At 34.4% G+C, this 24,880-nt stretch overlaps 1 protein-coding gene across 1 annotated transcript; it reads right to left on the bottom strand.

Annotated features, from left to right (window-relative positions):
* Positions 1-4,742: 4,742 nt before the first annotated feature.
* Positions 4,743-7,050, bottom strand: LOC110632217 (putative F-box/FBD/LRR-repeat protein At4g03220). Its single transcript, XM_021780359.2, has 3 exons — positions 5,939-7,050; positions 5,642-5,824; positions 4,743-5,215 (listed from the first exon to the last, which is right to left on the bottom strand). Exons 1-3 carry the CDS (start codon positions 6,989-6,991, stop codon positions 4,913-4,915), a joined length of 1,539 nt encoding a protein of 512 aa, XP_021636051.2. The 5' UTR covers positions 6,992-7,050; the 3' UTR covers positions 4,743-4,912.
* Positions 7,051-24,880: the final 17,830 nt, after the last annotated feature.

Genomic DNA, 24,880 nt, shown 5'->3' with positions numbered 1-24,880 from the left:
ATCACCAAATTCACATCAAATTAGGAGATGAATGGAAAACTGCCTTTAAGACTCAAAATGGACTATATGAATGGTTAGTCATGCCATTTGGCTTGAACAATGCACCTAGTACATATATGAGGCTTATGAACCATGTGTTGCGTGCTTTCCTAGGAAAATTTGTTGTAGTGTATTTTGATGATATCCTAGTATATAGCCAAAATATGCATGATCATTTGCTACACTTGAGACAAGTCTTTGAGGTGTTGAGAAAAGAGCACTTGTATGCAAATCTTAAGAAATGCACTTTCTGTATGGACAAAGTTATTTTCTTAGGATTTGTGGTGAGTGGCAAGGGAATTGAGGTTGATGAGGACAAGGTAAGAGCCATTAGAAAGTGGCCTACACCTAAGTCCATGAGTGATGTGAGGAGCTTCTATGGGTTGGCTAGTTTTTATATGAGATTTGTAAAGGACTTCAGTACCATAGCCTCACCCTTGAATGAAGTTGTAAAAAAGAATGTGGGATTCAAGTGGGGGGAAGAACAAGAGCATGCATTTAATTCACTTAAGGAGAAATTGTGTTCTGCACCTTTACTTGCTTTACCTGATTTTTCTAAAACTTTTAAGATTGAATGTGATGCCTCTGGAGTGGGTATTGGAGCTATTTTGAAGCAGGAAAGGAGACCGATTGCCTACTTCAGTGAGAAGCTAAGAGGGGCTACATTGAACTACTCCACTTATGACAAAGAGATGCATGCTCTGGTGTGTGCACTTGAGACTTGGCAACACTACTTGTGGCTGAAGGAGTTTGTCATTCATAGTGACCATGAGTCACTCAAGTACTTAAAGGGGCAGTCAACAAGCGCCATGCCAAGGGGACTGAATTCATTGAAGGTTTCCCATATGTGATTCAATACAAGCAAGGCAAAGAGAATGTGGTGGCTAATGCACTTTCAAGGAGGTACACTTTACTTTCCATGCTTGATGCAAGACTTTTAGGTTTCGAACATGTGAAAGAAATGTATGCTAATGATGATGACTTTGGGAAAGTGTTTTCCTTTTTTGAACATGCTGCATATGATAAATTCTATAGGCATAATGGTTTCTTGTTTAGGAAAAATAAATTATGTGTGCCTAAATGCTCAATTAGAGAGTTGCTTGTTAAAGAATCACATGCTGGTGGTTTAATGGGACATTTTGGGGTTGCAAAGACCTTAGAAATTTTAAAGGAACATTTTTATTGGCCACATATGAAGAGGGATGTAGAGAGAGTGTGTGCTAGATGTGTGACTTGCTTGAAGGCAAAGTCCAAAGTAAGGCCGCATGGTCTATACATGCCATTGAGTGTTCCTAGTGAACCTTGGGTAGATTTATCCATGGATTTCATTTTGGGTTTACCTAGGATAAAGAAAGGCCATGATAGTATTTTTGTTGTTGTTGATCGTTTTTCCAAGATGGCTCATTCCATACCATGTCACAAGACTGACGATGCATCTTACATTGCTTCTTTGTTCTTTAGGGAGATAGTTGGATTGCATGGCATTCCTAGAACAATTGTTAGTGATAGGGATGTGAAATTTCTAAGCCATTTTTGGAAAGTCTTATGGGGAAAATTAGGAACCAAACTTTGTTTCTCCACCACTTGCCATCCATAAACGGATGGGCAAACAGAAGTTGTCAATAGGACCGTGGGCACTCTTCTACGTGCAATGATTAAACAAAACTTGAAAGCTTGGGAGGAGTGCATACCATTCATAGAATTTGCATACAACAGGTCTATGCATTCATCTAATGGTTATTCACCCTTTGAACTTGTATATGGTTTTAACCCACTAACTCCTTTAGATCTGTTGCCTTTGCCTACTAATGAGCTTGCTAGTTTAGATGGCAAAAGGAAAGCTAAAATGGTGAAACAAATGTATCAAAAAGCAAAGCAATAAATGGAGAAAGTGAATAAGAGGAGGGCAGCCCAAGCTAACAAGGGGAGAAAGAAGATGGTGTTCCAACCTGGTGATCTTGTATGGGTTCACTTGAGAAAGGAGAGGTTTCCTGCACAAAGGAAATCAAAACTTCAACCTAGGAGTGATGGACGTTTTGAAGTGCTAGAGAGAATTAATGACAATGCATACAAGATAAACCTTCCAGGTGAGTATAATGTAAGTGCTACATTTAATGTGACTGATCTTGCTCCTTTCTATGTAGATGATGACAATTCGAGGACAAATTCTTTCGAAGAGGGAGAGGATGATGAGGAACCGGTTGCACCAATTCCACACCAAGGGCCAATAACTAGAGCAATGGCTAAGAAGCTTAAAGGCTTGGTGCATAAGCACATCACCAAGTCCAACCGCTTGCAAGTATTTAGTTTGGACTTGGAAGAGGGAAGCCAACCTTGTTGTACATTCCTTTGCATATTTGAGAAGCCAAGAGACCAAGTGGCATCCGTCCAAGTTGGCATACATGTGGCAGCCACCTCAGCAAATCCATCCTAGTTGGCATCCAATGTGGCATCCAGGTGGAGTGCCTAGGTGGCAGCACAATTGGCAGCCCATCTCCACCAACTTTTTGAAGATGCTTTTGTCCATTTTGCCAAGATTGGAAGCCATAACTTTGTCCAAGAGCTCCAGCCATGCTTCAACTATTTATAAGAAAAGCAAAGTTGCTACTTTCAGCTTCGAGACAAAACTTCTCTTTTCAGATTGTCTCTCATTTGTAGCCTGCCAAATCTGACCTTCCTATTAATGTTTGAACTTTGTATCTATTTTTAGGAGAGATTGGTATATTAACCAAGACTTGCACATGTCCCATGGTTGTTGAAATGTCTTGGCAGAATACACCAACCCATATTTCTGCCTTCTTTTGCTTCATTTTGAGAACAGAATTCATATGTTATTTTTTTGAGTAAAATTGCTGGAGCTTTGCTTCAAAGTTCTTCTTAGAACTCTCTCTATTTTTTTTAGCAAATTCTTGCCTTGATTTGTTAAGTTTTATTATATGTTCAAGGTTGTTCATCAGCATAGGTGAATTGGTCTTGTTCTTGACTGTCTTTCTTGGGAATTATATTTTCAGTTCTCCATCTTTAAGGTGAAGGGTTGAAGGTTCAAGGGAGTTTCTTGGCTTGTTTTGAAGACGGTCCTTTGGTCCTTCTTCTTAGTGGAATCAGCTACTAAGGGTAGAAACCGTATCAACTTCCCATTGAAATAAATTCCTCATCCATGATAGTTTCTAGGTCCAAGAAAAATTATCTCAATAACTAGCCTCGAAGACCAATGCATTTGGATTTGAAGATAGATTGAATAGCCTTGCAAATTGAAATTTTATAGGGGACTCTGTAGCCCATTTGTCATGCCAAAAATACGTTTTCCTACCATTCCCAATTACAAAACATAGGCAATCCAAAACATGGAAGTTGCTAAAGATATTAATAATGGAATGTTGAATGTCACGCCATATAGTACAGATTGAACTTCCAACTATGAAAAGTAGCGCATTTTTAGTATGGAAATTATATTTTGATTTGATAACATAAGCCCATTCAACATTCGGATATTGTTGGAATCTCTAGACCCATTTGAACAACAATGCTTGATTATGCAATAAAATATTTGAGATACCCAGTCCTCTGTTCTTCTTAGGTTGCATTAAAATATTCTAATTCACTTGGTGCAATTTCTTAAAGGCACTGCCTCCAGGCCAAAAGAAGCTTCGAAAACTCTTCTTGATTCCCCTAACTACACCTTTTGGTATTTTGAAGACTGAAAGGTAGCAGACAAGCATGTTGGAGAGAAATGACTTAATAAGTGTTAACCGACCAGCCATGGATAAAATTTCGCCCTGCCAAAAAGCTAAACTATCCTCAATTTTCCCAACTATAGGTAACCAAGTTGAGCATCTCCTAGTATTTACCCTAAGAGGAACACACACAACTAGACATTGCTTATTCTATCAATGTGGTGAGTCACTTTATGCATAATCCAAGTGAAGCTCATATGAATACTATTGGTAGGATTTTGCGGTATTTGAAGTGGGCACCTAGGAAGGGTTTCTAAGAATCACAATAAAGCTGTTACCAGATATTATGATTCAGATTGGGGGTGCCACAGGAGAAAGACAACGCTCAGCAACTAGTAATTCAACTTTGTTAGAGGTAATCTAGTCACTTGGAAGAGTAAAAAATAAAAGGTTGTTCCATTGTCTAATGTAGAAGCTGAATACCAAGCAATGGTCAAAGGGATTCATGAATTATTATGGCTGAAACGGCTTGTGGGGGAGTTTGCTTTCTTCCTGAAAGAGCTTTGAAATTATATTGTGATAATCAATCAGCTCTTAAGATAGCGGAGAATCCAACACAACATTATCGAACTGAACATGTGGAGATTAATCGCAATTTCATATATGAGAAATTTGAAGAGAAGCCTGTTAAAGTTCCATATGTGAAAACTATAGAGCAGCTAGTTGATATCTCAAAGCAATTTCTAAACAAAGTTTTTTTGTGACTCCTTGTCAAGTTGTGCATCACTTGAGGGAGAGAGTTAGCATGAGTCATATGTTGTAATTAGTTATAAGTTGTATTTGATTGTAAATTTCTCAACTATAAGAATTAGAGGATTTATAGGGATTGTTTGTATTGTAATGAGGACCAATTGACTTTTGTTTCGTATCTCTATACTTTGAGAAAGAAGAGTAATATACAACTGTTTACCCCATTTGACTAATGTAATACCAATTTTATCAAATCGGGGACCATTTAGGGGGGAAAAAATTAGTCATTGAACTATTCAATAAATGTCCATGTCATCTATCCAATACATCTAGCTAGAATCCATTACGATAGATTTTCTAAAAATAATAATAAAAAAAATGATTACATGCACTTAAAAAGTACAATTAGCCAAAAAAAAAACTTAAATTAAAATTAATGAATGAAAAGATCATTGAAATGCAATTTTGGCATTCGAAGAAGCCCAGGAGAATCCCATCATTTGTGACCTAACTTTTTGTCGTCGAAGAGAATCCCTATAGTTGCAATTTGCGGTGCGAAGAGTCATTTCTTGCAACTGCTTTCCATGTTTAAGCAAAAATTTTGCTAAACTAACTTCATTCTCACATTCTAAAAACCCATGAATCTTTACTACCTTAAGGTGGCTTAGGAAGGGCTTCAAAGTTTGGATTTGAGATTCCCAATATTGCTCTTCCTTAGAGGTGGACATATCCCACAAATCCCTATTCCATTGCTGCAAAGATGTAAGTAAGGAGTGAAATTAATTAAATATAATATAAAAAAAGAAAGGTGAGTTATTTGCACCTTCATAAAAAGTTATAGTATAGAAAAATTCTTGCCTAACTTTGATTCTTTCTAAATTTAAAACAAAAAATGCATGAAAGATCCACATGTAAAATATGTAGGATATATATATATATATATATATATATATATATATATATATATATATATATATATTGGATATCTGATGGATAAGTCTAGGTATGTTTTTCCTACATTTATCTGCATTTATAGGACCAAAGTTTCCTATATTCAATATATGCTATTAATTCAAAGGAATCTTCTTCCACAATTAATTATATAGATATATAATTAAACCAAAGCTGAATTAATGTACTTGAATGGAAAATAAATCCATGGGATTTTTAGTACTCACTCTTCTTTCAATCTTGTAGTCGTTGATAATTTTTAGAATAAGGGTGTGCAATGTAGGAGAGCTTCGAAATACGGAGGCCAATCCCGGGACATTATTTTTGTTGAAATCAATATGCAACTCCAAAATTTTAAGATTGTTAAATGGATGGAGAAAATGTGAAGAGTTATTCTTGCTGGATAAAATCTGCCACAATAGCTAACATATCACCATCACCAAAATAATAATAAAAGGCATATATTGAATATATGTATATCAATACCCCAACAGGAAAGAACAAGAATTAGCCATTATTAGTACCTCGATACATTGGCTTTCAAGGGTTAAACTATGGGCATGAGATAGTCCAGATAAAAGATCGCATACGCTCTGAAGCTTTTCCACACTAATATCTTCATGGAGTAGAAAAAAACCAACTGATGCTTCACGCAGAGAGGTTAAATTCTGCAGAGAACTCGTTCCAGTAATAGCATTATACTCCCAGAAAACAATTCTGAGCTGTGGAGCATTAATATGAAACCAACTCTCATCATAGTATGCATCAAAGCAGCTTGTAACTCTCAGTTTCTCCAATTTTCCACAAGAAATATCCAAACCATGTAGCTGAAAGCAATTCTCCAGGGTTAAATCCTCCAGGGCTCTACAACTAACCTTGAGATGTTTCAACCCAAAACAAGCATCAAGATTCAGTTTCTTAAGACGAGGAAATGATGATTCGGTGAACAAATCCAAGAGGGAGGATTGTTCGTATAAAATGACAAGAGAAAGAGACAACGTGTGGAGCGATCGAAACCCACCAGTCATGAGCGAAGAAGGAAGCAATCTGAATCCAGGATATCTGGATTTCAATTTGAAAACTCGCAAAGAATCACTCGTGATCAACCAGCGGGGGAAATTGAAGTAATCTTCTGTGGCTACCTCTACATCAAGTTCTTGTACGTTATGTCTTATTGCACAACGGATCAAACCATTAAGACCTGAAAAGCTCAAACGAGCACGAAAACGAAGGGTCCTTAGATCAGAATGCTTATCGCGGAGAGCTAAAACCTGTGGAATGAAGTCCATTGATGGAGAATGAGGTGATCTTCTTGTAGTATTAAGGTTTGTTATTGGAGAAGTGGTTATGGTGTTAATGGTGGTGAAGTCGAGGTCAGGGAATGAGGACCAGAGAGATCTCCAGCGTTTGGCCAAGACGCTAGTCTGAGCAATGGATTTAATGGGAAGAAGGAAGAGGATCTGGTGGAGAATAGGGTCAGGGAGATCACTGATCCGATCAATGCCATTGTTGGGGTCAGAAGCTTCATAGTTTTCTGCAAACCAGACCTTCCTTCGCTTGGCAGACCTTGTTTCCATTAGAATGTGATGGATCGTGTGCGTGTGTGTCTGTGTCGTGCTCGATGTCTTGATTTGGTTTTGAAAGTTTCAAACGGGAAGAGCGTTTGAGTTAGTTATATTTTTGTTAAGTTTGACAATAGAAAATGTAAATTTTATAATAAAAAAAAACATTTTGTTAAATTTTATAAGTAGGATTCCATAAAAATAAGAATTAAAATAAAATAATCAATAAATTTTAGTTAAATGTATTTCTATATATTGAGTTATATCCATGATTGTGAATCAGTCATAGTTAATTCCATCGATTTGTTTTAATTATTTTTTATCTATAAATTAATTGTTTGTATTATCATTTAATTTATTTTTTAAAAGTTTTTATTGATAAAATATTTTGATATTATTATATGAATAAAACTAAAAACGTAATATTAATATAAACCCTGAATATAAAATTGCGAGAATTGTGATTTTTTTTATAAGTTTTCTCATTAACAAATTTTAATATTTTTACATGAAATTAAAATATATATCCTAAAATATAATAACTTTTTAATCTAAATTTTATTAATAACTAAAAAAAAAAAAACTTAACAGAATACATTTACACCACTTCAGCCATCAGATCCTAACTTAAAACTTAAAGTGTTGATTGTGAAAAGCTGGTAAATCTTATAATATAAAATATTAATCATAGAGTTCGGCAGCTCCAACCACACACTAAAACTAACATATATAATAAAGCCACTTTTATAAAGAAAAATGAGAAGCTCTATTAGCTTGCCTCATGATCCAACAAAGGTATATATTAACTCCCAGAGATATAAGTAGTTTACAGTTTGCAATAACCTTCCTGATTTGGTATCAATTTTATCCCAAAATATAATATTAATATAAATTTTTTTGTCCATATAGCTAATGAACAATAAAATTTTTAATTAGTTAGTGCTTTATTTTTATGGTTATGTAAAAAGGAAATATTGAAAGAAAATAAATATCATTTAATTCTTAAAACTGAAACACTTAATCTAATGATCAGCGATCACTAATTCCTAATAAATAAAATAATGCATATCATAAACTTAGATTAAAAAAAAAAAAAACTGTAAGCTTCAATGTCCAAACTACCATTACAATGTTACATTTTCATCTCTTTAACATGATGTTTATCTTTAATATGATTTTAGTCTAAGCTCCATTTGTTTTATGAAAAATAACATACATATGAAAAATGTTTTCTATATATAAAAATTAATTTTTAAAAATATTATTTTTAACAAAAATATTTTTTATTGTTTAGTTATAATGCTAAACTATTGATATATATTTATATGATGTATATACGGGTGTTTTCATACTTTAATAAGATTATTAAAATTTATAAAATGATTTTTCTTTTTTAAAAAGTAAAAACTATTTTTTTTAAAATTACTTAATTTTTCGTTTAACTAAAAAAATTTTATTAATTAATTTTCTGAATGCTTTAAATACTACAAAAATGTGAAATATTTTTTCTGTCAAACAAATGTAGGCAAAGTAACAGTCCATTTCGTTGGTAGAAAGACTATCATGAAAGCTTCCTCTTCTTAAATTTTATAGAAATTAATATTTAACTTATAAGATTAAATTTTAAATATATAAGTTGATTATTAGTATTTTCGCATGGCCTAACTGGCCATTCCATTTTTTAATTTTTATAGAAATTTCATTTTAAAATATATTTTTAAAATTTGAGATTGAAAATATTTAATTCAAAAATGTTAATAAATTGATCAATAAGAAAACATATATTATACCATTAATTAAAGAGATGATGGATGGGTATTAATTTAATAACCTGATTGATTATCAATTTTTCAATTACTTCTTTACTCACAACTTTTTTTTTAAACCCAAAAAAAAAAAAAAAACAGAACAATAAGTGAAAATGAAAAATAAATATCTTGTTAACTTGCCTCGATTAATAATAAATTAATTAGTAGCCAAATAATTGAGGCAAGTTAGCAAGATATCCATTTTTCATTTTTATTTTAGTTGTTATATTTTATTAACAAAGCGGGAGGATAAAGAAATAATTTAAAAATTAATAATCAATCCAGTTATATGTGACTCATATATATATATTTGCACTAAAAATTAAATTTGAGGTATTAAATTTATCAGATAATATGTGTATATTAATTACTTAAAAATTACAAATAAAATATTATTTATTGAATTTCAATTTAAACTTTAATAAATTTTATTAATAATAGAAAATAAATTCATTTCCCACTTTTTTTAGATATTGAGCATAATGTGTTTGCCTGGTTTTATAACCATTGCAAGTGTACATATCGCTAAAAAGTAATAAAATGATGAGCAGAATATCGTTCCCATGAGGAGTTATAGGCATAAATACTAAACTACACAACAATCTTAACGGTTTAAATTACTGAAAGTTATAAGAGGGTAAATTCTAAACTAAGACAGAATAACAATTAGGAATTAAAGCAAGTGAATCTGGAACCTTAAGGAAAATTCTAATTTTGTGAACAATTTTGGAATTTTAGATTTCACACCTTAACCTTATTATAGTTTTAATCTTGCTTTATCAATGAATTAAGTGTTTGTTTCTTTGATGGAAATTAATTCGAAGGTATCCTAGATCCTCTCTCAAGGTATCTAAAGTGTATTTCAATTGGAGCCAAACCCTAATTTCATTGATTATTAGTCCTAATCAACACCCCTTAAGATCTATGATTAATTTTAGAACTCCACAAAGGTTATCAGCCTATCTCTAGGTCAAAATTCCTAGGGTCAAAATTTTGATTTTTCAATGCTAATGTTCACCTCTCAGTTCATCAATTAGTATCTTAGATCATGACTACGTGGGTACCAACACATAGCATGTATTGTAACACCCCTATTTGTATAGCCTAGTATATTTCACTATCCCGGTGACCGTCATCGGTCCGGACAATTAAGGAGATTAGAACCACATCTAAAACAACTAGATAAGCCATAAACACAAATAATTAGTAATTGCCAATTAGTTAAGTATAAATAAGAAAAGCAGAATATAAGAAGTTAAATGAGCCGAGAGTTATAATGATGGGTAACCTTCTTGGGAAGGATTACGAAGTCGATTTAAACTCGAATTTCGAACCATAAAATGTGACGCCATGGTCCTTAGGACTATTACGAACACAGTGAAAAAGAGAAAATCACGAAAAAAAATTGTTAAGCCAGTTAAATAATTAGGTCAGGGAGTCGGAAGAAATATTAAATTATTTGCAAACCGGGTTGAATCGACGATGGGCAATTTGGTCAATTGACCCCGAGAGCTGACTCCTGACCTAACTGTCAAATAAAATCGGAGAAAAGAAAATTTCGCAATCGAAAATTAAATTAAAGAACTAATGAAAAAATAAATAGAAAAATAAAAAGAAAAATGAAAAAGTGAAAAGAGATGACATCATGCATGATGCCATAAATACTATAATTAAAAATTTATTTAATTTGATTTATGGTCTTTCATAAGACTAAATTTATAAAAGAAAAAGAAAAGAAAAAAAAAAGACTTCATCTTCTTAAAAAGAAAACGTGAACCATCTCTCTCTCACCCTTTCCCTCACCAAACTCCATTAAAGCTCATTTTGAGCTTGATCAAACCCTAAATCCCAACATAAAAACTCCCCTTTCTATCATTAAACCTTGTTAACTCCACTTAAGAAGAAGCTTGAGCAAGAAAAGAAAAGAGGAAAAGGAAGGAATTTAAGGATTTGAAATTCTAAGAAAGGTTAGTAAGCTAAACTTGATTTGTTAGTTGATTTAATTGTGTTTATAATTGAATAAACATAGAAATTCACTTAAAAGGAAATGAAAACAACTTTGGAGGACTAGTTATGGTATAACACCCCTATTTGTATAGCCTGGTATGTTTTACTGTTATGGTGATCGGAGTCGGTGCGGACAATTAAGGGGATTAGAACCATACTTAAGACAACTAGATAAGCCATAAACACAAATAATTAGTAATTGTCAATTAGTTAAGTATAAATAAGAAAAACAGAACATAAGAAGTTAAACGAGCTGAGAGTCACAGCGATGGGTGACCTTCTCGGGAAGGATTGCGAAGTCGATTTAAACTCGAATTTTGAACCGTAAAATGTGATGACGCGGTCCTTAAGACTATTACAAACACAGTGAAAAAGAGAAAATCACGAGAAAGAATTGTTAAGCCAGTCAAATAATTAAGTCAGGGAGCTGAAAGAAATATTGAATTATTTGCAAACCGGGTTGAACCGGCGAGGGGCAGTTTGGTCAATTGATCCAGAGAGCTGACTCCTAACCTAACTGTCAAATAAAATAAGAGAAACAAAAATTTTGGAATGTAAAAGTAAATTAAAGAAGAATAAAAAAAATGAAAAATGAAAAAAATGAAAAAGAAAGGAAAAGTTATTACATCATGCAAGTAGTCCCACCATGACATCATAAATGAATTTAAATTATTGTAAATTTTGACTAAGTAAAACTTAAGAGATAATTATACATAAAATACACAAAAAAAAAGAAGAGAAAATTCAGATCTCCTTCCCAAGAGTTTCGGCCACTCTTCTCTTTCCCTTAAACCACCATTGTTACACCATAAAAGCTTGAATCCAAGTTTTCTTTCAATCATCTAAACCTATTTTGACCCCAACTTAACTTATTAGAACTTGATTAAGTCACTTGAGAAGAAGATTGATCACAAAAGAAAGGAGAAAAGAAAAGGAAATTGAAGATTTAGCATCCAAGTTGAGGTTAGTGATTTAAGTTGCAAAATTTAGTTTTTTTGTTGTGTTTATAGCTTAACTAACTTAGAAATAAACTTAAAATGAAATAAAATTAATTGTTGGAGGACTAATCATGGATTTTGGTCAGCTAGGATTTGCTATGGTATTGCATGAATTTGATTTGATTAAAAGTGTAGGCAAGCTTATATGAATGTGGAGGTGATGTTGATATGCTTATATTTGGTTAAATGTAACTACTAGTGGAGTTAGGGTTTTGGACACCGAGGGTTTAAACGCAAAAATGTGAGAAACTGTAAAATGATGTGTTTGACCTAGTTCGAGGTGAGAAATGGTCATTTGTGACCAAATTAAGTGTGTTGGAAGTGTTGGAATTGAGATTAAATTCAGATTGAATGTGGTCATGCTGCAAGCAGCAGGACCAAGGTCTCTTTGAGGGACCAAAACTGAAAATTTATGAGTCCAATTGGTATGAGACCAATTGGGAATGAAAATAGACACAAAATGACACAATTTTCATTTAGGAATCATGCTCAAAAAGTGACCAAAACCTAGTGAACAAATTAACCAAATCTGGATTTTCTCAGTCTGACCTGTACAAAAATGACCAAATGAACAGTTTCATTTAGCCATAACTTGAGCTAGGCAGGTCTAAATGACCTGAAATTTTACCAATGGACAGTTGAGATATATACTTAAAACTTTCATGAAGAACATAAATCCAAATTATGTCATTAACCAAGTCATTTGGCCACCCAAAATTGGTAACCTAAAACTGCTAGAACTAGAACTTGCCTAGAAATATGGGTTAAGTCCAATCCGGCAGCCATGATTCAAATGGCTATAACTTGAGCTACAAAACTGCAATTGGAGTGATTCAAAAAGGAGAATAAAGTTAAGACAATAGGAAACATTTTCTATGAAGAAAGTTTTGCCAAATTCTAACAGAAAAATGACCAATGGAACAATGCAACTTAAGACACAAAAACTGAAAATTTGTAAATTTGCCTAAAAGAGTTAGAATTTGAGTAAACAACCAAAACCAACAAATTTAGTGACCAAAATATGGTATGTGGGTGAAGTTGGAATTCCCATACCTATTAAGCCTTAGAAAGTCAACAAATTGACTTGAATAGTATAGTGAATAGTAATCCCAAAACACAAAATTTAAAGAACGTCAAGTTTAGCACATTAGAGTTAGTTAAAAGTAAATTTAAATTTATTTTTGGATTTATGCTAAGTTATGGTACTGAAACACTGTGAAACTGTGAGTTTCAGTGGAAAGGAACACTGAGAAAGAACCCGAGGAATCGAGTCAAGGCCAAGAGGCGACTTGCTTAAGGTTTGTGCACAACGTATATTTTCTATAAATTATTTCCTGCATATTATTTTGAATAATTTGAAATATTGAATTGTGACATTATTATGATGCTTTTGATTTAAATTGTTGGAAGTTATTTGTGTATATTTGAGATGGCATAAATGTTTAGTAAATTGTTAAGATAAGTTTTCAAACCACAGTGTCATGACCATATATTTGAACACCTCACTAACATGACTAGTGGGGGTAATCAGTTTCGAATTTTGATTCCTTCTCTGGCTGAAGTGTTGAGGTGTGTGCCAGTAGAAGAAGAAATTGAATGAATATCCATATATTTGAGCTAGCTAGCCTTGTGATGTGACTTCTCCTTAGCCTCTGGTTATTGAGATTATATTTATTTCGAATAGCATGATATAACTGTGGGTTTTATGAAATGTGTTTTGATACTTCGAAATGAAATTGTTTGGATTAAAATCTCATAATTCATGTTTTGTATTTAATTCTCATGTTTAGTCCAATTTTTGAGTAAATATGATTTAAACTCTGCATAAAGGTTATTTTAGTATGTTGTGCACCACTGAGTCCTAGTACTCAGCGATGGCTATTATTACTGTCACAGATTTAGAGGCTAGAAGAGTAGTAGAGTGAGCTGCTGAGGACAGAGGAGCTACCTACTTTGAATTTATCGGGTATAATTTATACCATGACTGTAAATATTTATTTTGATGTATGTAATGCACGTAAATATATGGACATGTAAAATTGGTCTTGAGCAGCTTGTATAAAGTTTGTAATAAATTTTAGTTTGGATTTTCCTAATGTAAATTTTTATATGATGTATATAAATTGTTTTATCTTTAATAAAATATGAATAGAAATATTTTATTTTAATTTGAATGAAATTGATTGATAGTATTTTGATGATTACTGAATTTTTGGTAATTGAGAAATGATGATTGTTGAATTTTGAAACTTGAGAGATTGGTTGGGATTGTTGTGGAGTTGTTGAAATTTTTGAGATAAATTATTAGAAGTGCTTTTTACAGGTATTTAAAGAACTATTTTCTCAAAATACAGACGGCACTCTGCTGAAATTTTTATAAAATTTACGGAAAAATGAAATGGGCCAAAAATTTTAACTAGTTTTCAACTTTGAATAAATAGTTTTAATACTTGATAGAAAATGCTCACCACTTATAAAAGTAAGAAAATTATTATAAAATCCCTTGTAGGGTACTTAATGAGTTATCGGTAGCTGAAGTTCGGTGGTTCATTAGGTATTCTATGAGATCATATTATGCCTTATAGAGGGGTAAGGTGTGACATGTTTTAGTGGTATCAGAGAAAATTTTTGAAGTATGTTTTAACTTGAAAATTTGTGTCTTTCCTTGTTAAGTACAACTGCTCAATGTCCATATTTGTTACATATAGTGCATTACATCATAAATATGAACTAACGGAGGGAAATCTCCTTGTGCTATTTGTTCAGGAGATACCCTAATTTCAGACTGAAATGGAAGAAGGGGATCGCTCAGTCGAGCAATCTGTTGAAGTTGAGGCACAAGGGGAAGCCCCAACTTTACAGAATGTCAGTGGATCAGTAGCACCAGCCCCACAAAATGCTGCAGTTTCCTGCACAGTTTGCACAACAGATGGCTACGATATTTCAACAAATGGCTGGGGGTATGCCTGCTCAAGTTACACCCCAAACACCTATGGTATAAGCACTGCCTCCAGCCAGACAGTATGATAAGTTATTGAAGTATGAGGCTATAGAATTTAAGGGTATAGTGGACCCTGTAGAGGCAGAGCAATGGCTTGAAAGTATGGATAGAGTATTTAAGAAACTGCACTGCCCAGATGAATTGAAGTTTGAATACTCTGTGTCACTACTGCAAGGGGATGTGTATGATTGGTGGAAGACCATCCCCCACAGCTTGGCTAAACCACCAGTACTGACCTGGGATGACTTTATCAGAAAATTCAGACATAAATACATCCCAGACGCATATGTGGATCAAAAGTTGCAATCTGAGTCTGAAGCAAGGGAGTAAATCAGTGGCAGAATATGAGACGGAGTTCTCCCGCTTAAGCCATTATGCTGAGAGTCTCCTTTCTACCAGCAAGGAAAGGTGCAAGAGATTTGAGACTGGTTTGAAGCCCAGTTTGAGGATGCAAGTTGTGGGATTCAGGCACAGTAACTTCTTAGAGCTCATCTCTTAAGCACTTGAGCTAGAAAGGATTGAATAAGAAGCAACACCTGTAAAAGAAAAATCAGAAAAAGTTGAGAAATCAGAGAAAGACAAGGGAGAAAAGTGAGTAGAGCCAAGTTCTGGTGGTACTTCTGGGAAGAGAAAGAAATTTGGTGGACCTAGCAGAGGTCAAGGTGGAAGATTTGGAAGGGGCATATTCTCTGGACAGAGACCCCCCTAGGTCTGGTCAGCAGTCGAGCAGGGGTTCAGATCCTGCTCGCTCCTGTGAGACTTGTGGCAAGATTCATGGGGGAGAATGCTATTGGGCCACTGGAGCCTATTTTAACTGTGGAGGCAAGGGCCATCTTGCTAAAGACTGCACTAGTGCTCCGAGATACGGTCTAGCTCCTACGACTGCAGAAGGATCTATTCAAAGTCCTGCTTCCAGAAGTTCACAACCTGTTGGCAGAGGAAGAGGTAGAGGTAGAAGCACCTTACAGCGATCGGTATGGTTGGTCGATCGGCACTGAGGAAGTGCTTGACGAGTTTACATGATGAGACAATGAGAAGAGGCTGAGACTTCTGATGTTATAGTCGGTACATTTTCTATCTCTGATCAAGAAGTATTTATGTTGTTTGATTCGGGTTCAACCCACTCATATGTTAGTGCTAGCATAGTCAGTTCACTTGTTGTTCCTTGTGTCAAAATGGGTTTTGAAGTTCTAGTAACTAGTCCATTAGGACAAGAGGTTTGGGTAAAAAGAATCTATAGAGACTATCCTTTGGTGATCCAAGGACATGTTTTTTTTATCAAATTTGATTGAAATGCCCTTCAGAGATTATGATATCATCTTAGGCATGGATTGGTTAGCCAGGCATCACGCCATGATTAACTGTAGACTAAAGACAGTCACTTTTGGTCTCCCTCTATACGGTGATGTGGTAATACATGGGGAGAGGCATTTACTACCACCCAACATTATTTCGGCTACACTAGCCAGAAGAATGATCAGAAAGGGGTGTGAAGCATACTTGGCATATGTGATGGACACCCATGTGGGGAGTCCAACACTGAGGAACATCCCTACTGTATGTGACTTTTCAGATGTGTTTCCTGATGAATTGCCAGGATTACCTTCAGAAAGAGAGGTGCAGTTTGAGATTGATATTATGCCTGGTGTGGACCTAATCTCCATAACACCATATAAAATGACACCTGTAGAATTGAAAGAGTTGAAAGTGCAGTTGCAAGAGTTACTTGACAAGGGCTTTATCCGCCCTAGTGTGTCACTTTGGGTAGCGCCAGTGTTGTTTGTTAAGAAGAATGATGGCACTTTCCGCTTATGTATTGACTACCGGTAGTTGAATAAGGTGACAATAAAGAATAGATATCATTTGCCCCGCGTTGATGATTTGTTTGACTAGTTGAGGGGTGCAGCTGTGTTTTCCAAAATTGACCTGAGATCAAGTTATTATCAGCTGAAAGTACAAGAGCAGAGTATTTCTAAAACTACCTTCAGAACCCGCTATGGCCATTATGAATTCTTGGTTATGCCATTCGGGTTAACTAATGCTCTGGCTACTTTTATGGATCTGATGAACACTATCTTCATACCATACCCCGACCAGTTTGTTGTAGTATTCATAGATGATATATTGGTCTATTCGAGGAGTGCAGAAGAGCATGATAAACATCTGCAGATTGTACTATAGAATTTGAGGATACGCCAAATTGTCAAAGTGTGAATTTTGGCTAAAAGAAATATTCTTTTTGGGAAACATAGTATCGGTAGAGGGCATTAAGGTAGATCTAAATAAGATAGAAGTTGTCCTTAATTGGAGACCACCAAGAAATATCACGGAGATTCGCAGTTTTCTGGTTTTAGCTGGATACTACCGTAGATTTGTGAAGGGATTCTCCATGTTGGCATCTCCACTAACCAAGCTGCTTAGGAAAGATGTAAAATTTCAGTGGACGGATAAATGCCAGCAGAGTTTTGATGAATTGAAGAAATGTTTAACTGAGGCTTCAGTCCTGACTTTATCTACTCCAGGTAAAGAATATACATTTTATAGTGATGCTTCTCACAATGGGTTAGGCTGTGTATTAATGCAAGATCGAAATGTCATTGCCTATGCATCATGCCAGCTAAAACTGCATAAGAGGAACTATCCGACATATGACTTGGAGCTTGTAGCTATTGTGTTTGCTCTTAAGATCTGGAGACACTATTTGTATGGGGAAAAGTGTTACATCTATACAGATCATAAGAGTTTGAAGTATTTGGGCACTCTGAATGAGTTGAATTTGAGACAGAGGAGATGGTTAGAGTTGATAAAAGACTATGATTGTCTGATAGACTATCAGCCAGGGAAAGTTAACGTTGTGGCTGACGCCTTAAGTCGCAAGACTATGGCAAGTCTACGAGTTACTCCTTTGTCTATGGTACATGAGTTGAAATCATTACATTCCAGCTTAAAGATTAATGATGATGGGCAGACAATAGTTACATGGCATGTACAGCCAGTACTGAGTGATCAGATCAAAATGGCTGCTCAGAATGACCAGAAGTATCAGAAATTATTAGAAGAAGTCCGGCAGGGCAAGAAACCAGAATTCTCAATAAGAGATGATGGTCTACTGCTACACCAGGGTAGAATATGTGTTCCTAACGATGTTGATTTGAGGCAAATCATTTTGAAGGAAGCACATGAGTCTCCTTTTGCCATGCATCCTGGTGGCACAAAAATGTATAGAGGGCTAAAGGGGCATTACTGGTGGATGGGTATGAAAAGAGATGTGGCAGAGTTTGTTTCCAAATGCCTAACTTGTCAGCAAGTAAAGGTAAAGCATCAAGTACCCACTGGGTTGTTACATCCACTACCAATACCAGAATGGAAATGGGAGAGAATAATAATGGATTTTGTGATGGGACTTCCGAGGACACAGAAGAGTCATGATGCAGTATGGGTTATTGTCGACAGACTGACCAAGTTTGCTAATTTTTTGCCAGTCTGGATGGACTACAGTTCAGAAAGATTGGCCAAGTTGTACATTAATGAGATTTTGAGACTGCATGGAGTGCCAGTATCCATCGTATTAGACAGAGATCATAGGTTCACTTCTAGATTTTAGGGTAGCCTCCAGAGAGCCCTAAGAACTAGATTGAACTTCAGTACTGCATTCCACCCACAGACAGATGGCCAGTCTGAGAGGGTAATTCAGATCTTGGAGGAGATGCTACGGGCTTGTGTGATTGAATTTGAGGGCAGTTGGGGCATACACTTGCCTCTGATTGAGTTTGCTTACAACAATAGCTACCAATCAAACATTAGAATGCCTCCATATGAAGCTTTGTACAGTAGAAAATGTAGAAACCCGTTGTGTTGGGATGACGTGGGTGAAAGAAAGATGATTGGGCCAGAAATTATTCAACAAACTGAAGAGAAGATCAAATTGATTAGAGATCGACTTAAGACTGCATCAGACCATCAGAAGTCCTACATTGATCTGAAGAGAAGGGATATTGAGTATGCAGTGGGTGAGAAAGTATTCCTCAAGGTTTCCCCTTGGAAGAGAATTATGAGATTTGGCAAAAAGGGGAAATTGAGTCCTCGTTTCATTGGGCCATATGAGGTTCTGGAAAGAGTGGGTCCTTTGGCATATCGTTTGGCACTACCTCCAGAGTTGGAGAAGATGCATAATGTCTTCTATGTGTCTATGTTGAGGAGATATCAATCAGACCCATCTCATGTACTACCAGTGGAAGAAATTGAGGTGAATCTAGACCTCACATACGAGGAAGAACCCATAGAGATTCTGGCTTATGAGGTGAAGCAGTTACGGAACAAGTAGATATCGTTGGTAAAAGTGCTGTGGAACCATCATTCCGGCTAAAAAGCTAATTGGAAATGAGAGGAGGACATGAGGAGACAACACCCACAGCTGTTCAGAGATTGATACCAAGTAAAATTTTGAGATGAAATTTATTTTAAGGGGGGGAGAATTGTAACACCCCTATTTGTATAGCCTGGTATATTTTACTGTTCTGGTGACCAGAGTCGGTCCGGACAATTAAGGGGATTAGAACCATACTTAAGACAACTAGATAAGCCATAAACACAAATAATTAGTAATTGTCAATTAGTTAAGTATAAATAACAAAAACAGAACATAAGAAGTTAAATGAGCCGAGAGTCACAGTGATGGGTGACCTTCTCGGGAAGGATTGCGAAGTCGATTTAAACTCGAATTTCGAAATGTAAAATGTGACGTCGCGGTTCTTAAGACTATTACAAACAAAGTGGAAAAGAGAAAATCACAAAAAGGAATTGTTAAGCCAGTCAAATAATTAGGTTAGGGAGCCAGAGAAAATATTGAATTATTTACAAATCGGGTTGAACCGGCGAGGGGCAATTTGGTCAATTGACCCCGAGAGCTGACTCCTGACCTAACCGTCAAATAAAATTGGAGAAACAAAAATTTTGGAATGTAAAAGTAAATTAATGAAGAATGAAAAAAAAATGAAAAATGAAAAAAATAAAAAAGAAAGGAAAAGTTATTACATCATACAAGTGGTCCTACCATGACATCATAAATGAATTTAATTTATTGTAAATTTTGACTAAGTAAAACTTAAGAGATAATTATACATAAAATTCACAAAAAAAAAGAAGAGAAAATTCAGATTCCTTCCCAAGAGTTTCGGCCACTCTTCTCTCTCCCTTAAACCACCATTGTTACACCATAAAAGCTTGAATCCAAGCTTTCTTTAACCATCTAAACCTATTTTGACCCCAACTTAACTTATTAGAACTTGATTTAGTCACTTGAGAAGAAGATTGATCACAAAAGAAAGAAGAAAAGAAGAAGGAAATTGAAGATTTAGCATCCAAGTTGAGGTTAGTGATTTAAGTTGCAAAATTTAGTTTATTTGTTGTGTTTATAGCTTAACTAACTTAGAAATAAACTTAAAATGAAATGAAATTAATTGTTGGAGGACTAATCATGGATTTTGGTCAGCTAGGGTTTGCTATGGTATTGCATGAATTTGATTTGATTAAAAGTGCAGGCAAGCTTATATGAATGTGGAGGTGATGTTGATATGTTAGATTTTGTTAAATGTAACTACTAGTGGAGTTAGGGTTTTGGACACATAGGGTTTAGACACAAAAATGTGAGAAATTGTGAAATGATGTGTTTGACCTAGTTTGAGGTGAGAAATGGTCATTTGTGACCAAATGAAGTGTGTTGGAAGTGTTGGAATTGAGATTAAATTTGGATTGAATGTGGTCATGCTGCAAGCAGCAGGACCAAGGTCCCTTTGAGGAACCAAAACTGAAAATTTACAAGTCCAATTGGTATGAGACCAATTGAGAATGAAAATAGACACAAAATGACACAATTTTCATTTAGGAATCATGCCCAAAAAGTAACTAAAACCTAGTGAACAAATTGACCAAATCCGAATTTTCTTAGTCTGACCTTTACAAAAATGACCAAATGAACAGTGTTTGTTCATTTGGCCATAACTTAAGCTAGGTAGGTCTAAATGACTTGAAATTTTACCAGTGGATAGTTGAGATATAGACTAAAACTTTCATGTAGAACACAAACCCAAATTACGCCATTAACCAAGTCATTTGGCCACCCAAAATTGGTAACCTAAAACTGCCAGAACCAGAATTTGCCTCAAAATCTGGGTTAAGTCCAATCCGGCAACCATGATTCAAATGGCTCTAACTTGAGCTACAAAACTACAATTGGAGTGATTCAATAAGGAGAATAAAGTTAAGACAATAGGGAACATTTTCTGTGAAGAAAGTTTTGCCAAATTCTAACAGAAAAATGACCAATGGAACAGTGTAACTTAAGATACCAAAACTGAAAATTTGGAAATTTGCCTAAAAGACTTAGAATTTGAGTAAACAACTAAAACCAACAAATTTAGTGACCATAATGTAGTATGTGGGTGAAGTTGGAATTCCCATACCTATTAAGCCTTAGAAAGTCGACAAATTGACATGAATAGTATAGTGAATAGTAATCCCGAAACACAAAATTTAAAGAACGTCAAGTTTAGCACATTAGAGTTAGGTAAAAGTGAATTTAAATTTATTTTTAGATTTATGCTAAGTTATGGTACTAAAACATTGTGAAACTGTGTGTTTCAGTGGAAAGGAACACCGAGAAAGAACCCGAGGAATCGAGTCAAGGCCTAGAGGCAACTCGCTTAAGGTTTGTGCACAACGTATATTTTCTGTAAATTATCTCCTGCATATTGTTTTGAATAATTTGAAATATTGAATTGTGACATTATTATGATGCTTTTGATTTAAATTGTTGGAAGTTATTTGTGTATATTTGAGAAGGCATAAATGTTTAGTAAATTATTAAGATAAGTTTTGAAACCACAGTGTCATGACTATATATTTGAACACCTCACTAGCATAACTAGTGGGGCTAATTAGTTTCGAATTTTGATTCCTTCTCTGGCTGAAGTGTTGAGGTGTGTGCCAGTAGAAGAAGAAATTGAATAGATATCCATATATTTGAGCTAGCTAGCCTTGTAATGTGACTTCTCCTTAGCCTCTGGCTATTGAGATTATATTTGTTTCGAATGGCATGATATAACTGTGGGTTCTATGTAATGTGTTTTGATGCTTCGAAATGAAATTGTTTGGATTAAAATCTCATAATTCATGTTTTGTATTTAATTCTCATGTTCAGTCCAATTTTTGAATAAATATGATTTAAACTTTACATAAAGATTATTTTAGTATGTTGTGCACCACTGAGTCCTAGTACTCAGCGATGGCTGTTATTGCTGTCGCAGATTTAGAGACTAGAAGAGCAGTAGAGTGAGCTGCTGAGGACAGAGGAGCTACCTACTTTGAAGTTATCAGGTATAATTTATACCCTGATTGTAAATATTTATTTTGATCTATGTAATGCACGTAAATGTATGGACATGTAAAATTAGTCTTGAGTAGCTTGTATAAAGCTTGTATAAAGTTTGTAATAAATTTTAGTTTGGATTTTCCTAATGTAAATTTTTAGTATGATGTATATAAATTGTTTTATCTTTAATGAAATATGAATGGAAATATTTTATGTTAATTTGAATGAAATTGATTGATAATATTTTGATGATTACTGAATTTTTGGAAATTGAAAAATGATGATTGTTGAATTTTGAAACTTGAGAGATTGGTTGGGATTGTTGTGGAGTTGTTGAAATTGTTGAGATAAATTATTAGAAGTGCTTTTTACAGGTATTTGAAGAACTGTTTTCTCAAAATACAGACGGCACTCTGCCGAAATTTTTATAAAATTTACGAAAAAATGAAATGGGCCAAAAATTTTAACTAGTTTTCAACTTTGAATAAATGATTTTAATACCTGATAGAAAATGCTCACCACTTATAAAAGTAAGAAAATTGTTATAAAATCCCTACATGAGTTATCAGTAGGTGAAGTTCGGTGGTTCATTAGGTATTCTACGAGATCATGTTATGGCTTACAGAGGGGTAAGGTATGACATATGGAATTCGGTTAGTTAGGGTTTGATGTGGAAATGTAAAAATTTGATTGAATTAAACTTGTTAGAATGCTTGAATGATGTATGTAAGCTATGGATTGGTGATTGAAATGTATTAGATTTGAAGTGCATGAAAATTAGGGTTTTGGGCACCTAGGGTTTGGGAGGCAAAAATGTGAGAATTAGTCAAATGTTGTGTTTGACCTTGTTTGAGATGAAAAATGGTCATTTGTGTCCCAATGAAATGTGTTGGAAGTGTTAGAAGTGAGTTTAAATTTGGATTGAAAGTGGTCAAGCTGTAGGCAACAGGACCAAGGTTCCTTTGGGGGACCAAAACTGAAAATTTACAAGTCCAATTGGTGTGAGGCCAATTAGAAATGAAAATAGACACAAAATGACACAATTTTCATTTAGGAATCATGCCCAAAAAGAGACCAAAACCTAGTGTTTAGTATTTATTCATTTGGCCATAACTTAGGCTAGGTAGGTCTAAATGACCTTAAATTTTACTAGTGGACAGCTGAGATATAGACTTAAAACTTTCATGAAGAGCACCAACCCAAATTATGCCCTTAACCAAGTCATTTGGCCACCCAAAGTTGGTGACCTAAAACTGCCAGAACCAGAATTTGCCTAGAAAATCTGGATTAAGTCCAATCCGGCAGCCATGATTCAAATGGCTATAACTTGAGCTACAAAACTCCAATTGGAGTGATTCAAAAATGAGAATAAAGGAGTGATTCAAAAATGAGAATAAAGTTAAGACAATAAGGAACAATTTCTATGAAGAAAACTTAGCCAAATTCTAATAGCAACATGACCAATGAAACAGTGCAACATAGGACACCAAAACTGAAAATTTACAATTTTGCCTAAAAGACTTAAAATTTCAGAAAACAACCAAAACCAACAAATTAGGTAACCAAAATGTGGTATGTGAGTGGAATTAGAATTCCCATACCTATTACGAATTAGAAAGTCAATAAATTGACTTGAATAGTATCATGAATAGTAAACCCGAAATACAAATTTTAAAGAACGTCAAGTTTAGCATATTAAAGCTAGGTATAAGTAGATTTGAATTTATTTTTGGAGTTATGATAAATGGTGATACTGAAACACTGTAAAACTGTGTGTTTCAGTGGAAAAGAATACTAGGAAAGAACCCGAAACATGGAGTTAAGGCCATGAGGCGACTCGTATAAGGTTTGTGCACAACTAACTATTTTGTTACTTTTCACTTCTAAATTGATTTGAAAAAGTTTATTTTATAATTTATAATTTTGTTGTGTTGAGGATTTGAATTTGTTGAATGAAATTGTATAAATTAAATGTAAATTTTCTTATGCATTTAAGGATTTATTGCATGGTTTTGAGGATTGTAAATTTTAAGTTTGATGTGTTGCCAATCTTGAGCATGAATTTATGATGATTAAATATGTTGATGATTTATAAACACTTTGTAAATAGAAATTGTTTTGAATATGATTTGAAACCACAGTTGACATGGCAAAATATGTTGTGAATTCTCATTAGCTTGTCTAGTGAGATATCTCCTCCACTAGATGGGGCGAGTTCCTTCCTCTCTGGCTTGCCAGTTGGGGAAGAGTTTGAATGAGTACTCATATATACTAGCTACTCTTTGTTCCTCCCTTTTAGCCTCGGTTATTGGGAGAATGTGAAATGTCGTGGTGTACAACACGACATCTATTTGAATTTTGGGTCATGGGTTCAATTGTGTGAATTGTTGGCAATGCCCTTTAAATTATGCATAGTTTGATAAATCGTGATTGAAATAAATAATTTGTCAGTGATTCAAAATATTTTCGTATTGTTTCGGGATTTAAAAGAAATGTAGATAAATAGTTACTATTTGATCAAAATGTTATTCAAATGAATAATTTGCATGAACGAAAATATTGATTTCTGAATGTTATGAATTTTGAAGAATTTAGAAATTTTAAATTTTTATTGTTTATGACTTGTCAAGCATAACTTGTATTAAGTTTTAAATTATTAGTTTGTGCACCACTGAGTTCACAAAGCTATCACAGGTGAAAGAAAATATAAAGCAGCTGAGC

The sequence above is a fragment of the Hevea brasiliensis genome, chromosome 10, assembly GCF_030052815.1.
Source record: "Hevea brasiliensis isolate MT/VB/25A 57/8 chromosome 10, ASM3005281v1, whole genome shotgun sequence".
Taxonomy (NCBI): Eukaryota; Viridiplantae; Streptophyta; class Magnoliopsida; order Malpighiales; family Euphorbiaceae; genus Hevea; species Hevea brasiliensis.
The sequence above is the reverse complement of the archived record's forward strand: the minus strand, read 5'-3'. Positions and strand labels throughout refer to the sequence as shown.

Bases quoted from the DNA above. Each gene is read 5' to 3' on its own strand.
- LOC110632217 (XM_021780359.2), bottom strand. From the start codon at position 6,991: ATGGAAACAAGGTCTGCCAAGCGAAGGAAGGTCTGGTTTGCAGAAAAC. The intron at 5,825-5,938 runs GTACTAATAATG...CTATTGTGGCAG, and splicing joins TTGAAAGCCAATGTATCGAG to ATTTTATCCAGCAAGAATAA. The intron at 5,216-5,641 runs GTGAGTACTAAA...ACATCTTTGCAG, and splicing joins ACTACAAGATTGAAAGAAGA to CAATGGAATAGGGATTTGTG.